Source organism: Buteo buteo, chromosome 7 (assembly GCF_964188355.1).
Source record: "Buteo buteo chromosome 7, bButBut1.hap1.1, whole genome shotgun sequence".
Classification (NCBI taxonomy): Eukaryota; Metazoa; Chordata; class Aves; order Accipitriformes; family Accipitridae; genus Buteo; species Buteo buteo.
Window position 1 is genome coordinate 18,081,701 of NC_134177.1, and position 27,296 is coordinate 18,108,996.

Sequence of the window (27,296 nt, forward strand, 5' to 3'; positions counted from 1 at the left end):
TGTCACTAACTCTGTTCCAGCAGCAATTTTAGACGTGGTTCCCGCTGTGAAGGAAAGTGATGGCACAAAAGAATTGCTGCAGCTGCAAGAATTTGTGTGATTACATAGAATTTGTTCACTGATGCTCGCTACCTTCAGTGAGAAATCCCAGGAGCGACCGTACCTCCTTGTTTAGCAAACACCTGCTCCTAGCTGACATTTTTCCGTCTGCTCGAGCTGTGAGGAGAATTGGGTTTAAGCAGTGTGTTCACTTAGTCACTGTTAGCACTGTGAGGAGATATTCCAGTGGCGCACGCCGAATTCCGTGTTTTAGAAACCCTTCAGCGTTTGGCGTTTCAGTAGAAGCCTTTTACGTGCGTTTAGTAAATTTGTACAGAAACTGCACCGACTAACCCTGCGGTTTTGTTTTGGTGGTTTTGCTGTGGCCGTGGGACCCCGCTGCCGAGGGCCTGGCCGGGCGGAGAAGGCGCCGTCGCTGCCGGGGCAGTGCTGCCCCCTTCCCGCCCTCCCCGTGAGGGGCGAGCGGGCGCCGGCGCCGCCGTCCCCGCCGTCCGGGAGCTGCGCCGGCGCAGGAGAGCCGCCCCCGCCCGCCGCCCTCCCTCCCCGCGGCGGCCTCTCTGCGCCGGGGCCTGCGGAGGCCGCCCCGAGGCCCACCCCCGGCGGCGGGCGTCACCTGTCGTCCCGCCGAGCACCGCCGCTCCCCGAGCCTATAGGCCGGCCGGCCGCCCGCCTCCGCGGCGGGGCGGAGGTTTTGTGGCGGGCGGCGGCCGGCCGGACCGCACTCGGCGATCCCTGCGCGCCGGGGCCCGCGGCTGGCGATGCCCTGCGGGCGGCAGGAGAGCGGTGCCGCCGCCGCCCCCGCGCGGTACGTGGTGGGGGTGGACGTGGGCAGCACGGTGGTGAAGTGCCACGTCTATGACCGGGCGGCCGCGGTCAGAGGTTCCGGCTGGAGGAAGGTGAATCAGGAGGAGGCGCCGCCGGGCCGGGCAGCGCGGTCGCCCTCCCCCGGGCGAGAGCGGCGGGACTCGGCGGGCGAGGGGGCAGCCTGAGGCGGCGTTTGCCGTGAGAGCCGTCGCCGGCAGGCGGGCGCCTGCTCTCCCCCGAGCGCCGGGCGGTTTTGACTGCGGGTCTCCGGCTCCCTCGGCCCTGCGGCGGGGTCCCGGGAGGCGGCGGGTTGCCCGGGCGGGGCGCGGTTCGGGGCTCGGCACGGGCAGCGTTTGCAGGCGCGCACCCAGCTTGGCCTTTCCCGCTGCGCGGGCATCCCCTGAGCCGTGTGGGAGCGGGACGGCTTCCCGAGGGCCCTCGGACCGGCCTGGGGGAAAGGAAACCCCCAGCCCAGTTGGGAGCCGCGCGGGGATACGCCACCGTTGCGCTCGCCCCGTTACCCCCCAGCGCTTCCTCCCGCCCGTCTTTCCCCGCTGCCTTCGCTTTAGTGGCTAATTGACTAATCCCTCTCCAGACAAAACGCCTTTTCTTAGTAGCGTGTAGCCGAGACGTGCCTAGTGCTTGCGCTTACACACGTAAACCGTTTATCTAACAGCGCTGCATAGAAAAGTGTTAACTTTGGAACATGGATTTCAGGCTGCTTTTAGTTTGCGTGGCTCGTGATTTTGGGATTAAGACGATCTCCAGAATTAACTTTTTTATTGTTAGCTATTGCATTGAAAAGGTTGCAGTGAGGAGAAGCGTAAGAAATCCGAGGGATTCTCAGAAATGGAGGGGGATATTTTCATTGGAGCTGATCCTCTCACTGGAAGCCATCTGGTGGGTGATCCCTGGCCCGCTGTGCTGCGCTGCTAGTGAGCTGCTCAGGGGCATCCACGTCGGAGTTCATCAGCGGAGCCAAAAGGCTGCCTGAGAAACGCAGTTTCCAGTTTGGAGCGCTGAAAGGGGTTTACAGGCTCCCCAGTTCCTGGGGGCTTGGGCTTCTAGAGATCACATACCCACGTTCAACCATGTTTTAAAAGTGACAAACACTGTTTTTTCTCCTCTTGCAGTAGATTCAGAAAACTAAGAACAAGAAAAAAGCAAAACCAAATGTATTTGCACAAACTTTCGTAGGAACACTGGTTTCTGTGAGCTAGGGATCATAACAGTGCTCCATGTCTTTTGTGAACAGGTGGAATCGCTTTATCCTCATCCTGGCTGGGTTGAATTAGATCCTGAAGTGCTGTGGAGTCAGTTTGTTGGTGTAATAAAAGAGGCTGTACAAGGTAACAGCTTATAAAGTTTGAGAAGCTAATGAATTTTTCCTCAAAATTAGTAAAGTTAGATAACTAGATAATAAGATTACTTATTTTTGAAAAGGTACTGAAAAGTCATCACTGAGTACAGGTCTACAACATGCTTGAAGGCCTGTTCAATCATTATGTAAAATAGAACACTTCAGTTGCTTTTTCCCTTTCAGTGGGACCAGATTAGGATTGAAGTAGAACCAGAAGCAGTGTGCATGCTCGATTTACATCAGTGACAGCACCTTGTTCCTCCAGCTTTTTGTATATGTATCCTTCCCCAGTGTCTGTGTTCCTTCTTCCGGATGGTTCTGTGTACAAACAGAGTAGGCTTGTTTACCCTTCTGATTGCCCATTATTCTACTGCCGCTTTGTGTGTATCAATGTCAGTGAGAGAACGAAAGCAGGATGCTGCATAGTTGCGCTCGCTCGATTACAGCCTGATATTCCTGCTTTTCCCTTTCAAACTACAAACAGTTCTTACCATCCGATTTCTGTATTATTGCTCTTTTCTATTTGTACTTGCCTAAAATTTCCTAGTACTCCACCCACTAAACACACACAACTCCCTTTTCTGCCAGACTTCTGATGTTCATTTCTCCTCCTATCCCCCAGCCTTTTCTGGATGCTACTCTAACTGTGCACTTACCCTCTACAACTCCCACAGCTTTCCCATTATACCAGCTCCAGCATTCTGTAATCCAGCATGGATCACCTTCTGTGCCATGCTGATGCTGTGGACCTGTCAAGTGCACCCCAGCTTGCTTTCTCACAGTGGCCCAGCCTCCTTGTCATGTGTATGTGCATCATACTCTTTCATTCAGTGCCTGAAGCTTGTCTGATTCAGCCCTTGTTGCAGTTTGGTCTCCAAGTGTTGCTCTGTCTCCAAGCCTGGCTCAAGGCAAAACTGCTCTTGTCCCTTCATTGGAAGGCAGCCTAGGGGACAGGGAAAGTAACTTTTAGCAGGTACAAGCTGCAGCTGATTATTTTGGGCTCTCGGTCTGTTTTCTCAGCAGCCACAACTGTTCTGTCACAAGAACAGCAATGCCACCTCAACCCCTAAAGACCTTACTAGTTTCCTCCTCTCGCATTCTGTGGGGAAAATCAGGAAGCAGGATTTTTCAGCTAGTTTTAAAAGGGGAAGCTTTTCTTCTGGCCAGGCTGTGTGCACTGTTGGCAAGTCACTTTTAAATGGTTGTGTAACGTAAGTGAGCATAAGCCCACGCTACTGTCAAAAGAAGCAGTCCCACCCTCCTTTTTACAGGGTTGTTTCAAGTCCAGAGGAGTTTCCTGAATCAAATCACTGTGTGGCTGTTATGCCAGCAGAGCTTCACCAATGTTTGTGCCAGCACAAGAGAGGGTGTGGTAGCAGGGGCAGGAGTGACTGTCTGGAAGCAGGAAGAAGGCATAGGAGCACTTCAGTTTACAGGACTAGTGGAGCTGAGACATGTGATTCCATGTGCAGGTGAATGGGCTGATGTAGTTCAGTACTACCTAAAGGTGGAAACTGCATCTGGCTGCATGGTCCCACCCCTCTCTCTTGCTCTGGTACTAGTTCAACCCTTCCAGGAGACAGCTTAGCTGAAAAAAACCTGTGTTTGTCTTCTCTTCTGTGCTTCTCTTTAATGGAAATTAGCTCTATTCAAATAGGGGTCTAGAGAGCATGAGGAGTTGACACAAGGAAAGTGGTGGGAGCATGCAGGTTGTAGAGATGGGGAGGAGTAACACATGCCACTAATCCTTAGTGAGCTGTGGCAGTACTGGTATGTCTTTGTCTTCAGTTTAGACTCAACTGCTACTGAAAAAGAAATACTGCTGTTCTCAAGCCACCCACTCCCAGGTCGTCCTCTTGTACGCTCCTGCTGCCAGCACCACTTGTGCAGGCAGTTGGAGCAGGTAGCCTTGCGAAAGCACTGATTTAATTTTCATCTGATTGAGGGCCTTGATGGCACTGCCTGCATGAATGCAAGGACCAGTATAAGGGCCAGAAGCACGTGTAGAGGTTGGCAGAGCAAGACATGCCCTTTCTCTGTGAAACTCCTTCTGTAATTGTCACTCAGAGGCTGTTGGTTGTAGAGTCTGCAGTATATACTTATGCAAATGAGTAATTTTGCGCATGAAAGTTAACATCAGAATACGTATGAGCAGGACATACTTAACCTGTGATTTGTTAAAGTAGTGGGATTGAGAGCCCTTCAGAGTAACAGTACTTTGGACAAAATAGGTAGTTTGTCATTGAAGTGGAATTTCTTAGTGTATATTTTTTTCATATAATTTGGCTTCTGGAATTATGCATGGAGGTACTTGGGAAGCTGACCAGAGCTGCTTTAAAAATAGCTGTAGACATATTTAATGATTTATGGTTATATATATTAGAAAAAATGTTCTGTAACAGTTATTTGAAGGTAAGGTTTAACAGCAAAATTGGTATATACCCAAATGTGCATTTTTTTTATACTTCTGAATTTGAATTGTACTTTGCATTCAGTTATATGTGATTTAAGCAAATTTGTTCTTATGAATTTTGAAAGATTGCTTAATGAATATTTAAGCTGAAACATGTCATTATCAAAGTGATGTAAAAAATCATGGTATATTGGTATTAATCTCTTTACTGCCTACAGAATCAATCTAGTTTTGTTTCTTGATGGAATTTCTTTCCATAAGTTTGTAAAGGTACTTCTTCTGTTTGTGCTTTCATTCACATTTATCCATGTGAAATACATATTTTAGTTGATTATATAGGCATATATAATCTGCCTGCCTGTCTTCAGGATTGTTCAAGTAAAGTGTCAACAGGCTTTTCAGAAGGTGGAAAAGGTCAGTGTGCCACAACTGCTTTTGTAAAATACATAGGTTTATTTATGTGCTTTGGAATCAGTTGTCTGACTCTGAGTTCTCTAATAGTTCATTGTTCTGGCCACTTAGTTGAGCAGTCTGTAGAGATTTATATTCTCTTAAATTGTTAATTTCCTAAGTATTCCATAGATTTTATAGTTATATTGGAGAAGTTGTATTTTTGTTTGTTTCTTGAAAGAAATGCTTTTTTGTACATGGTTTGTTTTTTGGTTTTTAGCTGCGGGACTTCACATGAGGCAAATAGCTGGTCTTGGCATCTCAACACAGAGAGCAACTTTCATTACGTGGCACAAGTATGTATATTGTGTGTTGTTTAAAATGAACTTGTATTCATTTGTGTTCATAGACTGGATGGAAGCAGACTGTAGAAATGTTGAACTCGGTCAAGTCACCTGAAAGCAACAAATGATGGTCACTCATGTTCTCTTGTGTTTGCACAGCCACACCTTACAGCATTTCAGAACAGTTTATAAGCATATGTCCTTTTTGTTTTGTTCTTAGTACTTTGGAAGAGATGAATGCATACATATTTTTTAATTCTGGTGAGAAGTCTCACACTCAAAATGTGCCTATTACTAATTCCTCAAATTCACCAGGAGGATATGCACTTACTTTAGGAATTGACCTAGTGTTAAGTGTCCTGATTGGAAATGGTGAATGATGTTGAATTTTTTGGGCAGTGTATGTTCTGTAGTTTTAAATGGGAACATTCAAATGCTGTTTTTCAGGAGGACAGGGAAACCTTTTCATAATTTCATAAGTTGGCAAGACTTAAGAAGTGCTGAACTTGTGAATTCCTGGAATAAGTCCCTTTTGCTGAAGGTAAAACTGTGCTAAGCTAGATACTGCTTGGACATATTAGAACTGTTTCATTTTTATGAAGAATAAGGGCAATATATGAAATACTGAAAGTGTCCTGTTAATATGGCATGCTGTGGCCTAAAAACATTTAACTGAGCAGGATTAGCATGGAAGATGGTACCAAGAAAAAAATGCAGTACTGATAGCCTGAAGGTAATTAATTATGGGAAAAGATAATCTGTAGGTCTAGCTTGCATTGTGTTACTTTTTAGTCTCTGTTGTATTAAAATGTTGCATTTTAACACTTGCTACAGCATAATTTTTGGATGTAGGTAGTTCTTGGTTGGCAGTGGTTTGGGTTTTTTGTTTGGTTTTGGTTAGGTTTTTTTTTTTTACGTACTCTTTGCTCAGATTCTGTATAGATGGTACATTTTATGGTACTCATGGCTTGTGCTTCATACCTTTAGAAGAGAAAGATTTGCTCTAAGTGGAAAAACTGAAGTTACTTTTCCTGTAAGTGGAAACTAACTGACACACTCACAATAAGTTAAATTCTTGGGTTTGCCACTCATTTCTTTTGTAAATGAAAACTTAATTAATGATTAAATTTGGTTCATCTATTAAAAAATGATTGAGCCTGTCTACTGTAGGACAACTTTCACTGGAATAACAGTACGTAATGCTGTCAACCGCATCATGCATTGTGCTCATACAGGTGACCTCTCTTCGTAAGGCAGAGCAGTCTCTATCAGTCCCAGTAGAAGTCAGTAAAACAGACTTGCTTAGTGCAGCTGCTCTTTACTGTGCTATTTGTTGTGGGATGGCTATCTGTTGAAATCCTATGTAAGGATTCTCTAACAGCATTTTAGCTTTCTGAATCTAATCTCATGTCAGCAGCTTTCATCTGTGTTGTCATCCTTTAACGGTAATTGATCAGAAACCTTTAAAGGGAGATTAAAAATTAAGTAACTGTTTTCTTTTGGCACAGGTAGTCCATGTTATTTTTACAGTGCTTCATTTCTTGACTGGGAATGATCGATACTTGGCACCAAGTTTTCTTACTTTTTCAACACAACAAACTTCTATGAAGTTGTCATGGGTTTTTAAAAACATACATGAGGTAAGCTGGAAAGGGAAAAATAACAGCTGTTTTAAGTCATAATAATAGCTAGTGACTTCAATTGGTTATAACCTCTTCAGTTTTGTCTTGCTTGTTCTTCTTCTGAGAAGAACCAGAATGAAAGACTTTTATCTGTGTTAATGTTCAAAGCCTGTCTACCTAATTATCTATGCATGTTTATACAACTTTTTCCTCTGGTTCTGGAAATGTGTAGTAGTAAAAAGTTTTCCATGCATAAGAAACATAATCAAATCACCTTATTTCACTTGATATAATTACACAATTAGTAATTGTACTTTTGTTTTAAAGTTGTTTGCACTCTAGTTTTGCATGACAATTTTATTTATTTTCAGCTGGCACTCTTTATCTTTCCACTTTGCATTATTCCAGTGTTTACAGTTTCACAAATAATGTTGTACTGGACAATCAAACACTGCAAATTATTTTGCATTTTGTTGTAGCGTAAATTGGAAAATACATATAAAATAAGTTGTGCTGGAATAATCTCATGGACTACTGAGCACTGAGCTATTTGGTGCCACATGCTTTGCTCTCATCCTTACCATTTTTCTTCTTTCTTCCTATTGTATTTATAACTTCAGTAATCTTATTTTCTATGTTAATTTTCAAGTTATTTTTGAAGAAAATGGTTATCATTTATTTTCTATCCTGTGTAAAGAAACCCCAAAATCTTTTGAGTTTTGTCTGGTATTTTCTGTCACAAAATGAACTATTGAGAAGGTCAAGTATAATTTTTTACTGGCATGTTTTGGTTGGACTTGTTGAAATTGTGAGGTGTGAATTTGGAGGATTATGGAATTGAAGGTTATGCAGCTGCTGAGTTTTCAGTGAGAGATGAACGTTCTCTCACATTTTGTCAGGCACTGATACTTAAAATATGTGGCTATCAAATCAAGAAGCTCAAAAATTCATGGTTCTTAATTACAGAGAGTAATGTATTCAGTCATGTTTTGAGTGAATTAGTTTGTATGTTCTTTTTATGAATTCTGTAGTTGTACACATCAGTTAGAAATTAGATGAAACCTGAATTTGAACTCTTTACAGACATCATAAACCAGAAAACAATGGCTCTGTCCTTATTGTTGTCAAGCACATACTGTAAAATACACTTATTTATTCTATTTCTGTTCATTTTTTATTTAAGTGCTGTGTGCAGGACCTTGTTTTCTTTATTCACCACTCCTTCACCACTGTTAAAATTGCGACTATAAAGTTTCCCCCCTTAACGTTCTGATGCCACTACAGTATAAGATTAATTGCTTTTCTTTCCTTAGTAGCAACTGTAAGAAACTGTGCTTATTCTCTGTTAGGAGCATGAACTGTAGGATAATATTACTTATATAGCCAGCTTGCCCTTTTTAGAAGAAAAATTGGCAATCAGAGACTTATTTTCTGGGGACATTATCATTAACCATGAAGAAAATGAGAAAAGGAATCAGGAAATACGTTCCCCTTTATTGTACCCAGTTGTAAATACTTCTTTTGTATGTATATTTATTCCCAGGCTGAAGAAGCTGCCAAAAAAAATAACTGCTGCTTTGGAACAGTTGACACATGGTTACTGTACAGACTGACTAAAGGTGAATGCTACAGTTCCTCTTAAATATTAATAAAACATGCTGGAGTCTAAGTGATGTTGTTTATGACTGTCATTGATACATCCCAGAATTCAAATACTTTTTTGGAAATCTGTGCGTTTTTATAATTGATGAATATTGTAATATATTTACTGTTTAAAAAAAAAATAATCTGAATTAATTATTCTTTGGGTCTGCCTGGAATGTTGGTCAGAAAGGGAAATAATTATTCGGTGTAATCAACCTTTTAAGCATTTAAGATTTAAAGAGGACTACCAGAACTAACTGGCCTTGATTGAAGAAAAGTACCTGTGAAAGCAAAAGAACAAAGAATTGTTAAAAATGTGGAAGAATTACAGGTTTCTGTCTTGAGGCCTAATGCCTGAGCAGTTGGATATATTACGATGGACAGTTATGCAGTCAGTGCAGTACATGTTGTCAAAAGTACCATCTCTCTTCTAGCCAATTTCATGAGGGTACAATAAGGTAATTAATACATATACATTATAGTGAGCAGCAGGTGAGGTTTGTGTGCTCATTGTATTGTTGTGACTTTGCCTATAGACGCTCAGTTTATATTTCATGGGAGCCACTGAAATGTTTAAAGAAAAAGTATGTTTAACATTACTTTTAAATATTTGTATATCTAAAATCTTACTTTGTTCTTTTTTCTTTATCCTAGGTTCTGTGTATGCGACAGATTACTCAAATGCCAGTGCTACAGGCGTTTTTGAACCCTTTACGGTATGTGCTGTTCCAAAAAAATGTTGTTGCTATTTATTGTGCTTCTGAGAGAGTTACTGACAGTTCTACTTTTTTCCATATTATTTCAGAAATGTTGGAACCCCACTTTGTGTAATTTACTTTCTATTCCAATGTCTATTTATCCACCAGTGAAAGACACAAGGTAAATATGAAGGCATATTCAAAAGAATATGATAACTGTTAAGTTAATTGCCTTTAGAAAAATACTACATAATCTGCACAGGCAAAGTAATATATAGAAACACCAATAAAATTAAATTATTTTTATATGCAGATGTACTTTTTTAACACTACATGCAAAACTTTACTTTTACTATCACTATTTCTTTAAGTGATATTTTTAGTGCTTTCTTTAAAACTAATTGATAGCGTTACCTTTCATATACGATGCAGACCCAGGCCTTATGTATCTGGATTTCATTGTACCAAAAAGGTCAATTTAGTGTTGTGATGTTTCTCCATAACATTTGTTTTAAGCTTCAACTTTGGATCAGCTGACTCTGAAATATTTGGGGTACCTATTCCAATAATGGCAGTGGTGAGTGCAAATGTGTTCTTACTTAAATCTGTATATTTGTACCTAGTTTTTTTTATCTAGCTTTGATTTAATACTTGCTTGTTTAGTAAGTATTTTTTATTCCTTCTCTGTGACTTAACTACAGTAGAATTGGTTGTTGAATTTTTCTCCAAAAACTCAGTGTACAGCCTTAGGGGGAAAGGAGGAGAGAGGAACAGGAAGGGATTTCTAGAGGTTGAGGTCCATTAAGGTTAGACGACCAAATGATTAAGCACTGAATGTGGGACTTAACAGAGCTGCGTTCTGCTCTGAGCTCTGGTAATGTGTCTCTCTGGCTTAAAATCAGTTGTTCTATATGAAGTTGTGCAATGAGGTCCATTCTGGCTTGACTTCAGTAAGACTCTACACAATAGATCCACTTGGGGTACCTTGTATTTCTTTTTTTTTGACTAAAAATGAATGGTGAACAACGTGTTCTTGCCTCAGTAGTTAGGATTTGGATAAGAAAACCCCGTTTTTTTTGTCAAGTGATGACTTGTAGAAAAATCTGCTTGAATTGAGCTAAATGGAAAAAATGTCACCTAGCTAACATGAATTTTTCCTGCTATTTTTAAAGAACTATAGACTCAATTTATCTGTAAATTTACTGTTTCATGAAGGCACAAACACAAGTAAATACATTTAATAACCATCATTATTGTTGAAAAATTGAGCGTGGAATAATTTGGTACGGGAGAGGTAGCAGGGAAAAAGGAAGGTGAGACCTCATACTTCAACTTTCTATTTGTGGAAGAGGAATTCAAGCCAAGCTACTCTGTTCTGCTCCCTGGGATTGCAAATGCCCTGTTTATCCTTGTCAAATACTAAAACATAAAATATTTCTTTTGTTTCCATAACATATTTTTCAGTGTTGCAGCCAATGCTACAGGCGTTCACATTGTGCCCAAACCTGGTGTAATTTGATTCTAGTCATAAATCCGACTGTTGGAATGGCCTGCAAATACTTAAGAAACTGTATATGAGTCCTTTCTTAATGCTCAGTTCCTTTTTAAATGGTTATTTGTATTCAGAACTCTGAAGTCTTTGCAATGATATTTTAAAATCCAGCAGCATTGTAGGTGGGTAGTTGGTACCTAACTTACTGTATTGTTTTTGTTGGTATGCCAGGTAGCAGATCAGCAGTCAGCTATGTTTGGAGAATGCTGCTTTCACCCAGGAGATGTTAAACTGACAATGGGAACAGGTGGTTTCTGGAGTGTGAATACTGGAGAGCATCTCTTTGCATCACGGAGAGGTAAGATAGTGAAATTTTTGTTTTAGAGTACTTCATGTTACTTGACAGCTGTTAATGATGAGGGTACAAAAAGGAATAAAACAGGGCTATGCTTTTCCTTCTGTCTTTAGGTGTAGAAAAACAGATTGAAAGTGTTTTCAGAACAGAAGGCTGTGGAAATTTTTTATTAGAAATGGTTATCCTGAAATACGCTTCTCAAGAAGATAATTTAAGTAACATCACTAGTAATTATGTCTGCATCCCTCCATTTTTTTTTTATTTTTTTTTTGTTTTTCTTCACCTGTTCTTCTTAATAGCAGTATTATACAGTACAGGAATAGAGAAAAAGGGGATTGTTCCTCTGGCTTCTCACATCAAAATGTTCCAGTGGATCGCTGCAAGTTCCTCCTCGAACCCTTATGCTTTGAAGTACCTGCAGTGAGATAATGCAGGATTAGCAATTATTACTTTTCTTCTAAAATACTAGAAATGGGCTCCCCAGTATGTTTCTAGTCTTTAAAACTTTGTTTTTCTGAACGTTTTTGTGATCTGTCAAGCTTGTTAGTTTGTCATAGATGGCTATTTGTCAAGAGAGCAACGGACAATACTGAAGTAAATTTGCTTGCACGGTTTCTCTCTGACGGATTTTTAGAGTTAGTAACTTTAGGAAGCCTACAATTTAAAATGGGAGGGATGGGGCTGGGGAGGACGACAGCAGTATGCTAAGGAGAATTCCAGATGATAAAGTCTGGAAGGACCTTGGCAAATACACGAGATGTGTCAGAACTGAATAGCATAGACATTGAATTCCCTATGAATGCAAATCCTTTTTAGGCTAATTAATGATGTCATTATGGTGATACTTTTACTTAGGAAAATGTATGTATGTAGTCTGTGGAAATGTAATGGCAAAAAGATGCTGTAAGGTTTTTCTGTTTGTTTCCTTTTAAGAAAATATTTAGCTATTGCGATCCAGTAGGAGCTGAAATCTTTAAGGCAGTGCTGTGAAACTTTTATGCGTTAGGCTGTTATTTATGTTAAAATTATTTTCCCTATGTTTTTTGGCTGTCATGTGGTATGGTTAGTAGGACAAGTTAAGTACATAGCTTTCTTAGTAGGACAAGTTAAGTACATAGCTTTCTCAGTGCCCTGGGCATGAAATGTGATGTGTTCAATCTTTAAAGTTGACATATGTATTTAAGACTGCAAGATGAATCCCTATAGCATCCCTGTGCGAGCTATTCGTTAGCTTCTGTTCTAGTTTCTGGTCTACATTTAGTTGCTATATGTGACAGTTTAAAAAAAAATAAAATGGTTTCTTCCAAGAACAACACTTCTCACAATTCAGTGATGGAAGTACGTTGTATAGATTTAAAGTCTTATCTCTCTGGCAGTCTGATAGTTCTTAGTAACTCTGATCATGCCAAATGTCATGTCGATCCGTTCCCTAGAGGTAAACTATCTCAAGCTACTAGAGATTCTGATGTGAGCATTTTTAAGAAGGTCACGTGAGAGACTTCTCTGTCCCTAATTAACTGTCCTTCTCTAGGACTTCTGGTGCAATGAATTGTTTGGTCTTGATTCTTTGCAGCTTCACCTTTGGTAGAAAATAAAGATTGTAAGGGGGACCTGCACCAATGATCTGGAGATATGTATATCACTTTTTCAAGAGACAAATACAAACTTTAAACAGGTGCTCCTGATTGTTTTCCATTGTAAGCACCAGAGTGCCTCCAGCACTAACCCAAGTTTCCACAATTGCACTAGTACTACCATGCCACTCTTTGGACACAGGCAAGCAAACTGGAGATGATTCTGTGAGCCACACTTCTGTATATCAGCAGAGTCACCTTGAGAAAGCAGAGAGAATCCCTAGATCCTTCTGATGCTTTTCTGGTCCTTTAGTTATTGGGACTCATGTACCTTTGTTGCATTACCCATGATCTCTTGAGTCCTGAGCAGCATCCCATAAAGCCTGGGTGCTTTCTTCACTCCAACAGTTACCGTACTTGGGTTGGGTGAAGTTTTTATTGCAGTGGCCACTGAATGCTTAGGGTCTTACCAAGTGACCTGAAAAACCATTTGTCCAGCTGCAGTGCTGGAGAACATCTACTGTTCAGCTAGTTAACAAAGTCTTTTTGCTTTAGTATTAAAAGCAGTACTCTGCAGGACTTTTGTGCTATGTTCTTACTAATATAAATATCAAACAAGAAGGTCTTTGTGTTCACACTGACTGTTTTAAGTAGTGTGTCTCTCTTTTCTTTGTTAATGTTTCAACATATCCATGGGGGAGCAAGGGGGAGAACAAATCATCAGGTTTATCCTCATTATTGGCAGTTTATTTCTAATGTGCTAGTACCTTCAAGCAGACAGCTCTTTGAAAGGTGCTGTACTGTGTTTTCAAATAAACTAACAGTGTTTGCCCTATGTATTTCTGCCTTTCTTCTGAGGGAAAAGGAAAAAAAATTTCAAAGTAATTGAATTTTGTTTTGAGTCACTGCAAAGCCAAAACTATTTGGTGGAAATCATAACTTCCTGCAGATCCCATAATGTGAACCATAGAAGTGCTAATCTTTTGTAATTACAGCCAAAATATGTCACCAAATATTTTTAATCAGTTTGGGTGTTTCTTTTGTTTTTCACATTAGGGAAACATACAGGTAAAATGATATAGCTAACTGTCAGTAGCCTTTGTGGGGGACAAAGATGGGCAAATTGTGAAACTTGTTTTCGTTTTTGCTTTCTATGTGAGGAAGCATTGCATATTGAAAAAGGAATAAAAAAGTGTATCACTTTCATCCTCTTCTAAGAATAAGACCTATGTTCTAAGTTTGCGTTGCCTTTTTTTTTTTTTTTTTTTTTTTTTTTTTGGTGTATATGTCTGTTTTAATGTTTGTGCTTCCCGTCTGAAAGCCCAGCCTTCATGTTTTATGTTTTGGGGAAACCGTTAGGGAAAATTAGGTGGATTTAAAACAAATAGGAAAACATTGATACATTTTTAAGTATATACAATCTCTTATCATGCTAAAAAAAAAAAAAAAAGTAATTGCAGATAGCTCTTCTCTTTAGTTTAAGGAGGGTTATTTTGTAATTTGATAGTGTTTTGGGATTTTTTTTAGGTTAACTTTGGTTTAACAAGCTGTTGTTCAAGTCTCTTGTAATGCCATCACTAAATATTTAAACAATATGTTTAACCTCTATCAGTGACTTCTTTTTTTTTTTTTTTTTTTTTTTTTAGCTTGAATTCTGTAAAGGAATTGAATAAAAACTTTTTTTTTAGTTGGGTTTATTGTGGAGGGTGCTTGTATATGTTTTTCTGGAAACATTTAATTGAACTAGGTGTTTTGTTTTGTTTCATGGAAAATAATTAAGGTCTGTATCCACTGATTGGTTGGAAGATTGGGGAAGAAGTTGTTTACTTAACTGAAGGCTGTATGTCAGACATTGGCACTGCCATAAAGTGGGCTCAGGATATAAGTAAGTCATTCTTTAATTTTATAGAGGGTAAAATATATTACTACTTAAGAAACTGTTTTATGGGGTTATCGTTGTTACTGGCCTTGGGTTTATTATCCATAATTGAAGAAACTAGCCTACATGTTTTGGACAGTGGAAGATGCACAGTCTTATTAGTAGGTTCTTTGCTGAGTGTGTTTACTGCAGGGAGTTTGGTTTGCACAATCATCTCTTCTTCAGACTCTGCCTCTCAGACCCTCCTACCTGTGTAGGCTTTTACTTTCCTGAAACAATTTACTCCTCACTTGCTTTCTCTTGAGCATGACAAAATTCCTGATGCCTTCTTTTGTTTTTTTTAAGCTGGTATCCAGACCTGAATAGAAATGGTGTGAAGGAGACCTGTCTAAAGTTAGATGCGTGCTGTTTTAGGGTATTGGGACTTGAATTTTTAGTTGAGGAGAAGCACAGAAATTGACTACCGATTAAATCTAGGTAGCATGATTGTTAAGTGCAGTATTCCACAAATGCTGTAATGCTTTTGAGAGATCTCTAGCTGTACATCTCGGAATTAGTAACAGGTTTGAGTTATGTGAAAATAACGTGAAGAACCTTATTTTTAAAAGTAATGGTGTTGTGTATGTTGCTTCACATAGAAGTAATGTGCCTGTTGGCTGTGACTGTTATGTAATGAAAAGATTTGCATTCCAGTTTAATAAAAGACTAAGCAAAATACTAACACAGTAGTAGTTGATGTTCAAAACCACTGATTGTTTATAGGACAACAGTTCTGAGTGTTCTAATAGACTGCTTACCTGGTTTACTTGGAAATTTAGTACGCCTTTACTGGGATGCAAAACATGAATTAGTGTCTCAAACCTTGGGTTATCGGGGGAAGGTTTTCCTGAAGCGTAACTTGCCACAAAATTCCACATTTCTTGAAGTTGTCAACTTCTGGTACATGTGTGCATACACATGCTCAGGTATGTGCCCTTAAGAACTAAGCAGGACTCAGATTGGTCCTCAGGTCTTCATTGTTCAATGTTTGACTGAGCCTAGAGAATAACAGCCACTAGGCTTTGAGGAAATTACTCAATTCAATACACAGTTCAGTGCTGCAGATAGAAGATTCAGTGGTACATATATAAGCTTACTATTTCAAATTCCATACTTTAAATGGATACTTATCCATATGGAACTTAGCAGTACTTAAAATGGATGATACTGGTATATGCAGAGCAAGAGTATAAAGGATTTTTAGCTAGCCAGTAGTGAAATGGACGTGACCTACAGTTGTTACCACAGGCAAAAACTGGGGAAGTTTTAGAGGGACATAAAAAAATAGGCATGCTGCTTTAAACTCTCTAATAAGCAAGACCTTTATTTTCTGGAAATATGATTGTAGAGAAGCAGAATTTAGAAACTTATCAGCTTTACAAATAAAGAGAAGGGTAAAACTTTTGCTCTACAGAAGGAACTGGGCCAAAACACAAAGTAAGCTAATGGCCTCAGTAAGGATGGTGAGGCTCAACATGGATGAAGATGAGACATGTAATAGTGGTAAAGGGTTGGAAATAGGAATTTCTGCAGCAAGACAAATTTAATTTAATGCGCTTCTTTTAGTGGGATTAGATCAATTTTAAGAATTTTGAAAAAATAGTATCTGGAATTTCAAGGTGAAGTCAATCTTACTTAATTTTTTCATTTTTTGTCCTGGCATAGAGGTTTTAGATATAGTTCAGTAATAGCAAATACAATAAGAAGGAAAAGATGTGATTTAGGCTTGTTAGTCTGGGCACAGTAGAATGCAAAGCTTTCAAACAAATTTATGAAAGTTTCAAAGGTAAATTGACACTCCTGGTAAGTTACCAAGATGGGTTTTTCAAAGATAAATTGAGCTAGATTAACCTAATTTATCTTTGATAGGAGAATTTGCTTTTTAGACAAGAAGAGCAATAGCTCTCATTTAGACCTATAGTCTTCTGTAAAAAGATGTTATGTGGCCATGTAAGGCATTATTAAAACTACAGAAGATGGGTGTTAGTAGAAGAATTGCATGTGGGTGCAGAACTAGCTAAAGAGGGTTGTTTGTAGAGTTGTGTAAGGAGACATATGGCTAGACAGAGTATAAAAGTAGTGTCTATCGAAGAGGTCATACTAGGACCTACCTTATTTATATTTATGTATCAGTTACTTGTGAAAATATTAAGGGTGCTGATAAAACATGGTGTGTATTAAGGACTTTCTCAGTAGTCATTTGGTGCTTGGGCTGACAATAACAACATCTTTGTGGGGAGAAAACATGGTTTATGTTTTGCAAATACAGGTTTTTAGCATACTTAGGGTGCCATTGTTAGCATTCTCAATTCCTGTTTATGTCTATTTGGAAAGCTAATGATCTCTTTCAGGATGCAAAGATTAAAAGGCTATAGCATAACAGATACAAGAGGATCCTTTTGAGTTTAGTCTTCATCTGATTAGTTTTTTGGTTTTTTTTTTAATGTGACTGATGGACATGAAATACAGGAGAAGTGATTATTTTCCTTAGAACACGTAGTTCAAGCATATTACAAAAGGAAATAGTCTAACTCTAGATTTTTGTCTCTTAGTAACATATGAAGAAATTGAAGTAAATAATAAAAGCATATGACTTACGTGTCTTTACAGATCTTTTCACCAATGTAGATGAAACGGCAAAAATGGCACGGAGTATTGTTGATTCTCAAGGCGTTTGTTTTGTTCCAGGTTTTCAGGTAAAAATATTATTATTAATATAATTGAGAATATATTTTTCATAACCCATTTAAAATTTTAACTTTTACTTGTTTAAGGTAGCAATTTACATCTTATCACAGTATTTATTCTGTACTACTCGGGTTCTTATTGTCTGTCCCTCACCACAACATATGAAGATCATTGTCGTATCAGAATGGTTAAACACCAGCCTGCCGTGAGAAAAACCCTACAAAATAGGAAAATTACTTCGTTTTGCAAATGGAGACCTGGGGGACAGATAAACTAAATGACTTGCCCACAGTAACTTGGGCAGTGCCTGCAGAGACAGAAACCCATCCCATAGCTTTTCTGCCTCAGGCAGAGCCTTGAGACAATACTTCTAAGCACTGTTCTAAACTGATTCATTTTATTCTGCCTCTTTTCAAGATGTAGGTTGCAATTCATCCAAGTATTTAAACGTACTTAAATATGAGCAAGATTGCAAGTCCTGGTGTTATGAAAAGCAAAGTTAGTAGTACTTGGACACTTCTCCTGGGAATGATCAAACTGAATATGGTAGACCTTTTTCTTAGAAGTCTTAGTAATTCATTGGTTTGAAAGTATACCAACTTATCTCTCTGTGTGTTTCTAAAAGTTTTGTTTGTTGGGGTTTTTTGATCTTCATTGCTCTACCATACTCTGATCATTTCCAGGGCTAGTGTTTTTTTCTAAAGAAAAGTAACATCCTTAACCTTACTTTTGTGTAAGTCCTGTATGTTAATGGAATAAGGCAAAGAAAAATTTCATTTCTTCTACAGGTGGCCCAGCTACCTTCTCTTAAACAGCTGCCCTAATCATTAGGTCTATTTTTAGGGGTATAGAGCTTGATTATGCCAACATGCTTCCATTTAGCATTTACTGTGAGTAATTGTGCTATGAATAAGCAAGCGTTGAGCCATGCCAAATTCCAATATTTGCAGACAGGAATTCTGAGGTAGACAAATGTTAGTCTGAAGCTTTTTTGAACCTTTAATTCTATTAATATTCAAGTTCTAGAGATGTTGGTTAAACTTCTTGTTTGTTTGTTCAGTTTTTGTTTCATTTTGTGGGTTTTTCTGCCCCTCGCTTTCTTGACGCTGTCTCCAGAAGGAACCCCTGCTAACTTCTTGGTAAACATTGATTCAGTCTCTTTTTTCCCCTAATTCTAATACTCCCAGTCCAAATTTAGAAGCTGTACTTAGAATAGATTTGTCTTTAACTGTGACATCTAGTAACCACTAACAGTATCCACCAATGTGGATTTCTTTGTCTTTTGAAAGCCCTGTTTATTCCAGTGGACTGTGCTTATTTAGTAGCCTCACAGTAACAGAATCTGTATCAGTTTAGAAACTGAGTGGATTAAATGGTATGAAAAGGGACATGAACAGAGTTCAACACTTCTGGGACTGTAGTGTGTCTTTTTAGCTTCACTGGCTAGATGTTAACACAAATTGATTCTATTATAATGTTTCTTAGACCTCAGAATAATAGTAGTTAGGGAGGGTTCTTATGAAGCTCATATGTTGATTTCCTACACAGAGTAAAATGTTTGTCTACTCGACCATATTAAGGCAATAAGAACAAGTTTCTTTCTTACGGATTCTACTGCTGTGGTGAAGTGCACCAAGAGGAGCATCGCTGTGAAAGTGTATTTGAAATTGAGTGAATATGTACATTAATAATTTTTCCTTTTACTCGTTCTGCTAGAAACAGACAGGGGTTTCCAGGCTTAATTTGCTGTGGTTAATAGTAACAGCAAAAACTTAGGACTTTTCTTTGGGGTGTATGCATATATATATGCATTGCTACTTTTTTCTTTTTTTTTTAAAGATTGATTCTTTCAGGATACTCACCCTTATGTAGAATATAAGTCTATACTTTTTATTTGTTATCTTGTATATGAAAATCTGTAAACTTGGAAGCTGTGAATCCTTATTATGCTACTGGGCTGGACAAGTGGTTCCATTCTTAGAATGGGAAGGGTACTTGTATATGGAAAAAAAATTTAATATTTTCTTTGACTTTAATGCAGAAGTTTCTTCTATTTAGGAACTTTTGCAAAATGCCAGTTTTTCTTTTGGCTGTGTGTATCTATCCATAGGTCATTTTTAAATTGTTTTTAACATATGAAAGCGTTTTCTTAACTTTATAAATATGTATGTATGTATTTTATAAGCATGAAATTCAGGCTTCTGGTAAGTATTGTCATAATTGATATTTAGCACAATACAACTAGAATGGATTGTTTGAATTTAAAAATCACTATCTACAGTGAAAATAAGATTTAACATTGTCACAAACCAGGTACAGACCAGCAAACTAATATTTTGTGATAAAGTTCGTCAGAGGAGTGGAGGGGTGAGGATGGGATTCATCAATCAATCTTCTAGTTCTCCTGCAAAAAAAAGACAATGTAGTGACCATTAGATTTTTAGTTGGAGTCTGTTTATCAGTGTCACTGATGACAGGCTGTAGTATAAACTAATAAAAAGTATTACCATCCTTTTCAGTGTTACTTCTTTTAAAAGACAGTTCATCTTTCAGCAGTTCAGGAGTGTTTAAAAAAATAAAAAAAAGGGGTGGGTGTGTGTGTGAAATCTTGCTAGAGAGGAGCAATATCAGTGTGCCCTGTCCTAGACACTTAAAGTGTACACTATATGTATTTTAAAGAGAAATCATACAGATTAGTGTTATTTAGTATGTCAAATTGGCAAGAAGTCACTTAAACCTTTTGCTGTTGAAAGAAGCTATTTAAACTGTTCACTGAGTTAGCTGAGATAACACTATATACCTCTTACATATTGTTTTCAATTTTCTTCTTTCACTATGCTGCCTGTAATTGTCGTAAGTTATTTTTTTTTCTCTTACTATTTGACTCCTTTCTCAAAAGCCTACAAATACAATTCACTGAACTCGTGGTGAAATCTTCTCTGCAGGTTTCTGTGAATGACCCATATTTATGTGCCTCTTTCATGGGGCTGAAACCTTCCACTACCAGAAGCCATCTTGTACGAGCTATATTGGAATCTGTAGCTTTCAGGTACTGTTTGCTTAATTATCTTGCTTATATTTTCTTATGTTTGCTTTTATTTTCACCAGCAGTGTTAAATGGATACATGAACTACTGCAGTTTGTAAAATATAAATCAGAGTAATCCATTACTGTTACATTGAAAAGGAGTTTTAGCTGCTTCCCTTTTTTTTCTTTAACACTTTACAAACTTGTATATATTTTTAGTTCAGAATTTTTGTTATTAAGTAACCACATACAGATTCTTAAAATACATTGTTTTCTGTATGTTCTAAAAATGTTTTCTGTTTAAAGTTTGTCCTTACTCTCCTGACAGTGTTTTGTCAGAAGCTGTAGCCCACTCCAGCTGTGTTTAAAGTATCCCTGAAGCTGGAAGTTTTCTATTAGCTCTTTGCCTAAAGTTTGAAATTTTGGTGTTTTATAGAACATGGTAATAGGCATCTTAAACATCTTTATAGATGTGAATGGACAAAAAGTTCCAGATCTAACTGTCAAGGTTAAAGATATTACTGCTAGTCACTGATGATACCACATCAGTAGCTCACTGTGGAACAGACTGGTTCTGCCTTGCAAACCCACCCATCATGCCTCAAACTGAAGTTGAATATGGTTTGAGCCTGGCTCACACTGCACTGTGGCCAATTAGGGAGCACTGGTATGATTCCTTTCATCTAGTCATCAGCTCTGCTTTGGGCATAATAACCTCCTGCAAAGAGGCAAAAAGGATGTCTGGAGGAAGGTAACATTCTGAATTGCTGCAACAATGCATATGGGTTTTTTTCTGCACTTGTAAGAGGAACAAGAGATGCAGTAATTCCTGAACTGAAGCATGGGTCTCTTGAAAACAGGTCTCTTATCTCATTCAAATATCTAACTAGAAAAGGGTAGGGATTCTTTGTGTTTAGATTTTCTCGCATTAAATGAAATGGTTTCAGAACAAGTCAAACTTACAGCCTTCAGACGTTCCCCTTAAAGAACAGTTGGATAAACTCTGTTTTACACTCTGTCAGCCTACTTTTCTCACTCTAAACCACTTGTTACATTGACAATTGCATCTTGTTTGTAGAAACCTAACAGCAATTTCAGATGGGAAAAATGTACCTTCTACAGTGACTTGCTATAGAATGGGCTGTGATTTAGCCATACGTGTCCCTCCGTAATGATGTGTAACAAAGACCAGTTTCAGTCTTTTTTTCCTTTTTAATTATGCATTCTATAAACTTGTTAGCTATTGCAGCAGTTCTGACACAACTGAGGCATTTTTTGCCCTGTATTTTATTTTCTGACTATGTAAATACTGGAAACACTTTATGGAATATATAATACTTAATTCAACTAAATATTTTTTTAAAGAAACAAACAGCTTTATGATACCATTGTGAAGAAGGTACGCATTCCTCTTCAAACTATTCGGTAAGTTCCGTTAACTTGTAGTTTTGTTATATGGAAGTTTGATTTTAAATAGGCGTGAACTTTATTACACATTTTATCTTACTGTAAAAATTCTGCTGCTGAGAAATAGATGATTACCAAGCCAAATGTTAATGTAACTTAAGTGGCAGTAGATTCTACCCAGAGAAGGGTTGGTTCTTAATTAAACTGTTGGTATTAGTGATTGTCAGTAGGTGAGTAATGAATTGCTCTAATTAGTAAAAAAGGCAAATCCATGTTTTCAGGTAGCACTAGAGTGCATATAGCAATGCCTACCACAAAGGTCTTTTACCCTTTATTATCATTCTTCCATACTGAAATTTTTTGTCCTGGGTCTCTCATGGACTGAATATTTTTTGAAGATGTAAGTTAAAACTAGATCTATTTGTGAGGGAAAGAGGGAGAATAATTTTGCAATTCAATTGTTAAGACGTTGGTTTTGCTTCAATATTTGAAGAAGCAAATCAAATTTAGTGAGGTAATGGTGATCCCTAGAACATGCTTTTCACAACATCTTGAAAAAGTTTAGCTGAATTATGCGTTGCTGGAAAATTATGTTGCATATTTTGGTAGGTACTTTGCTTGAACACACCAGTTGTCTTAAAGCCTCAAGCCCTCTCACGCTGAGAAGGCTCTCCAGAATTTCTCCTTCTGGCAGCCAGGGGTCATCGTGATGCCACGGTCAAGAACATCGAGGAGAGCTTGTGGCTTTTTTCCTGATACCCTTGCAAAGGAAGAAATAGAAATGGAGACAGTTGAAAAATCAGACTTTTGAGTAATGGAAGAAAAGTGAAAGTACAAAGTGGGGGGAGGTAAAAGTTTCTGTCTTCCATCACATACTGGGACAGAGTAGGCAAAGATGAAGGAACAGCCAGGCTTGGGGTTTTAATGAAGAGGAAAAGATGAAAAGTATTGGAATTTTTGATTCCTTAGGAAGCTTTTTTACATAGAAAATTGCATCCAGAATTTGAGAAGTCATGTTAAGACTGCAAATTAAAAAATGGGAAGTGTGGAAGTACTGCCTAGGGAATAATAGAATCCTGATCGCATTTACATTGTAATGTAAACTGTAAATTGTATGATTATATTCTGTTCTATTAATATAAAATTGCTGTTTCATATAGTGACTGTAATAGTTAACTATGATCGGTAGCAATTCAGCTTATGGATTAAGCATTAGAAGATGATGGGATACACTTAATGGATTTTTTCAGTAGGGTTGTAAACTGATCTCCCATCCTTTTGTCCACACATCTGTAGTATCTATCCATTAACTTTCATTTTTTCGTTGTTGTTTTTATCCCATAAACATGGTCATTCCCTTTTTAGCTATTGTCCTGTATCCCTTGTTTCTTCCCAGTCTCTGGCTCCTACAAGCTCCTACAAAGTTGTCATTTTCATTAGTCCTCTACATTCCTATTACTTCTCTTTGCTTCATCTCAACATCGTCAAGGAAAGCACAGAGAAGGAACCCTCATTTTTAGTCCTCACGTCCTACGTTGTAGCAGTCTGCGGCAGCCTTTACAAGGATGATCCTGGTGATCCCTGGAGTCCTGGAATGTCACCTATTTACTTGTTCTGTGAAGTAGCACATCCCCAGTCAAATGGCATGTAGGAACTTTGAGCTAGAAGATGTACTGTACAGACTGAATCTTCAAAGTATTTAGCAGCAAAATTCAGCTAAATGTAAAACTGAGTATTTGAAAATTTTCTTTCTTTTTTCCCCTTGTAACTTGAATCAAATGGATGTCTTATTTTTACAGAAGAAGGAAAATACATGTCACTGGCATTAAGAAAGTGACTTGCCAGTTAAAGGTTTTTATGCTGTAGTGCAGAGGTGGTAACCCTGCATGTACAATTGTACAAACAAGCAAAACCCTGTAACATCACCAATCAGGCAGTGTCTCCTGATTTTACTTTCAGAAACGGCCAAAACGTTTATGCAAAAGTTTTCTGAGGCATCATGTAGGATAGAAGATTTCAGCTGGCATATATTGAAGATTTCTAAGCAGCTATTGAGTTTTATTACCCAACGCTTTCTATAGTAATAAACAGTAGATGTCTTTACCACACCACATTTGACAGAACAGCTCCATACCTGGCTGGTATTGGAGTCCAACAGCATAACGAACCAATCTATGACAATTCAAAGATTGCTTTTTGTTACAGTTATTTTTTGTTTGCAAGAATGATTACTTTGCACCACTAGTAATCACTCTCAGATGATTAAAGATCAGCATTGATAAGTTCTAACTTTCTCCATTAAAAGGGTCTCCAACATGATGCAATTGGGAAAATAGGTAGATGGAAGCCTCATTCTCATCTTCCTCATAAAAAGAAGCAACCGTGAAGGCATTTTAGCTAACTAGTACAAACATTTGGTAGTAATGAAAAAAAGTACTTTTCCTGTTCTGAGAACACTTGAAAGGGTTTGTTTAATGTAATGGTTTTGACTATTGTCATGTTGTGGTGATAACTATGTGAAGGTTCTCTTATAAACCCTAATGTTTCAACCAGGATGATGTAGAGTTTTAGAAGACAGAGCTTTCAAAGCTTTTGATAATGTGTCTGTCCTATGTCCCTGTCTGTCTACCATTACTCCCCCAGTTTATAGGCATTCTTTTTTTCTTTAGGCACCTTGTGCCAGCCTCTAAATTTGCCCATAAAATGGAAATGCATTTGTGCATGAGTGACAGGAAGATTTATGCATAGGTGTGAAAACCTAGAAGTTGTTTTCAGTAATGTTGGCAATAAGCATTTGAACTAAATGCATTTTTTTAACTTCTTTTTCCCCTCTCCCTATAGAGCTGATGGAGGTGTCAGTAATAATAGTTTTGTCATGCAGATGACTTCAGATTTAATTAATAAGAAAATAGAAAAACCTGCAAATGCAGACATGTCTAGTCTTGGTGCAGCTTTTCTAGCAGGCCTTGCTTCAGGTATGTATACATTTAAAGGGGTTTTGTTTTTCCTTTCATAATGCATGTTTGTAAATACAGAGGAAAAAAAAAAAACGACAAAACCAGGGCATAACTTCAAATAATTGTAAAAACTTTCCAAAGGATTACTTTAGCCATTTTTGTGGGAATCCAAGGTAAGCAGTGTTCATGTTTCTCTGTATAGTGCTTTGTACCCATGTACTGGTATTTGATGGACCAAAGAACAGGTGGTAGCATCATACATAAGCCAAATCAAGGACTTTATTTGTATTTCTAACACAATGTCCCAATATGCTGAGCAGTTGTATGCTTGTTTAGTTTTACATAAATGAATAGTGACAGTGAGTTTAATGGGAAAAGTATCTGCGTATATGTTTGTAAGATTCATTTACATTCAGAAGGATACACTACTGGAGAAGAAAGAAGTGAACCCTGTCTTTGCTGCCTCCCTGTTTCTTGACCCAGACACTCTGCATCCCTTCCCATATTTGCACTGCCTGGAGCGGTGCTCAGTGGGGATGCGTCATGTGAGGAGGAAGCTTACGTGCAGCTGTGTCATTCCTACTGAAGCTGTGTCCTGTCATCTGTGAACCGAGTCTTTATTCTTCATGGTTTTCACAGAAATAAACACAATGGAAGTACAAAGTAAATTATTAATAGGAAAAAAGAATCCAACTCTACTCACACAGAATTGTTCTATATAATTAACCAGACTTAAAACTACAAACTCTCAATGGTTTTGCTTAATATCCGTCTACAAAATAAATTTTCATTAACTTCATTAAATTGCTTTGATAAGTAAATAACACAACTGGAAGATAAAAACGATATGCTCAGGTAAGACTTACTCAGCAATTAAAACTGCAAGAAAGCTGCAGCCCTTGACAGACAATGATTCAATAACATAAATTAATCTGAATACATAACACCAGCTGTTGTCTGCCATTTATGCAATTTTTAAGATGGTAGGAAAGCAACTAGTGCTAAGTCTTGGTTTCTGTGGCCCTTCTTCATTGAGAGGGAGCTGCAGCTGAAAGCACAGTGTAGATGAAACCTAAGGGAACTTCAGTGTACCAGAGCTGTTCCTTGGAAACCATCCCAGTTAAGCAGATGTGCTGTTGTCAGGATTCCAAACAAGTGGATGCTATTGGAAAGGAGTTTCACAATGTTAAAAATATGCTTCCCTCTGAGAAAGTTGTTGGTTGAGTAAAGAAAAGCTGTCATGATTTCTTACTGTGTTTCTGCTTTGGATCGCTTGGAAATAAATTAAAACAACTCAGAAATAACATATTTGCAGTTGAGCTTCAGAATGAACTTTCTGCTTATAGGATTTTGGACTGACAAAGAACAACTAAAGAAGCTAAGGCGAATAGAAGCAGTTTTTGAGCCCCGGAAGGACTTGGAGGAATACAAACCTGCTATGGATACCTGGCTACAAGCAATGAAATGCTCCCCACGCTGGTAGAAATTGACATTTTAATTATAGAAGAATTAAAATGTTTTAATTCAAGGTTATAAAATCTTGACATTAACAGAACAGTAAAAACTGTAACTGAAATTTGTGATGGTATATATATAAAACTATACAGTACTTCAGTTACCCCCCTGCTGCTAGATTACTTACCACACCATAATGAACCTTCATATCATCCCTATGACAGCTGTAGTCCAGCTGCAGCATTTGTGTCCCTTCAGTGACCTCCTTTGGGTGGCCCAGCTGCTTGAATCCTACCATGTATTAGAGATAGGGAGTTTTTTCCTATCATGAGTTTTCTACTGAGGAGCTTGCCTCCATTTGGATCTTTAATATATGTGGTATGTTAATCATCAAGGAAGGGTTAAAGGCACATGCGCTTCCCTAGGCATTTCTAAGAAACGTAAAACAATTGTTGGGGGGTGGGTTGTGATGAACTTGATTGTGTACAAAGATATTTTCTTATTAGTAGCCTGTTACCACCTTTTGGTTGACTTTCTAAGGAAGTATTTGATCCAGCTCTGTGATGACATTTTTGTGCACTAAATTAAGATGAAATACAAAAGTAAGTAGGCCTTCAGTACCCCATTAAAAAAAAAAAAATAATCAGGATTTTTATAGCTGATGGTTCCTATCTAGCTTGTAGCTCAATTTTTAAAAATTTTATAAAGACCAAAAGCTATATTACCTGGCATGGCTAATACAAATACATTAAAAGTAGTTGAAGGTATGCTATCTAACTTGTAAAAATCTGTAACATTAGTATTTTCAAGCCCATTGTTAAATCCTAGTAGTATTATTAGCTAAAGGGGGGGGGTCAAAAGTCTATTTTTGAAGCTATGAATTACTTTTCTATTTTTTAAACAAATAAATTATAATTAAAGAAATGTGTAGTTAATTATTCTTATGTATTTCTTTATCAGTAATCTTAAATTACAATAATTTTCTCAGGAGTATGTGTAAATCAGCTTCAAAAATGTAAAATTATTAAACAGCTTAATTTCAGAATAATATCAAATTCAAGCTGTGGGTGATTGTGTTCCACGGGCAC

General features: G+C 38.1%; 1 protein-coding gene across 3 annotated transcripts; it reads left to right on the plus strand.

The window, feature by feature from the left end:
• Window positions 1-612: 612 nt before the first annotated feature.
• Window positions 613-27,296, plus strand: GK5 (glycerol kinase 5). Of its 3 annotated transcripts, XM_075031754.1 has the most exons (16): window positions 613-956; window positions 2,120-2,213; window positions 5,308-5,383; window positions 5,819-5,912; window positions 6,880-7,011; window positions 8,537-8,612; window positions 9,292-9,353; window positions 9,443-9,516; window positions 9,852-9,912; window positions 11,059-11,185; window positions 14,537-14,641; window positions 17,285-17,370; window positions 20,308-20,411; window positions 21,755-21,814; window positions 24,638-24,771; window positions 26,100-27,294. In XM_075031754.1, the coding sequence occupies exons 1-16, from the start codon at window positions 819-821 to the stop codon at window positions 26,234-26,236; spliced, it is 1,560 nt and encodes a 519-aa protein (XP_074887855.1). In that variant the 5' UTR covers window positions 613-818; the 3' UTR covers window positions 26,237-27,294. The 3 variants fall into 3 exon arrangements, with proteins under 3 accessions (XP_074887855.1, XP_074887856.1, XP_074887859.1); XM_075031755.1 differs by lacking the exon at window positions 14,537-14,641 and having other exon boundaries at window positions 26,100-27,296; XM_075031758.1 differs by lacking the exons at window positions 24,638-24,771; window positions 26,100-27,294 and adding an exon at window positions 22,406-24,625.

Bases quoted from the DNA above. Each gene is read 5' to 3' on its own strand.
- GK5 (XM_075031754.1), top strand. From the start codon at position 819: ATGCCCTGCGGGCGGCAGGAGAGCGGTGCCGCCGCCGCCCCCGCGCGG. The intron at 7,012-8,536 runs GTAAGCTGGAAA...ATTTATTCCCAG, and splicing joins TTTTTAAAAACATACATGAG to GCTGAAGAAGCTGCCAAAAA. The intron at 17,371-20,307 runs GTAAAAATATTA...TCTTCTCTGCAG, and splicing joins GTTTTGTTCCAGGTTTTCAG to GTTTCTGTGAATGACCCATA.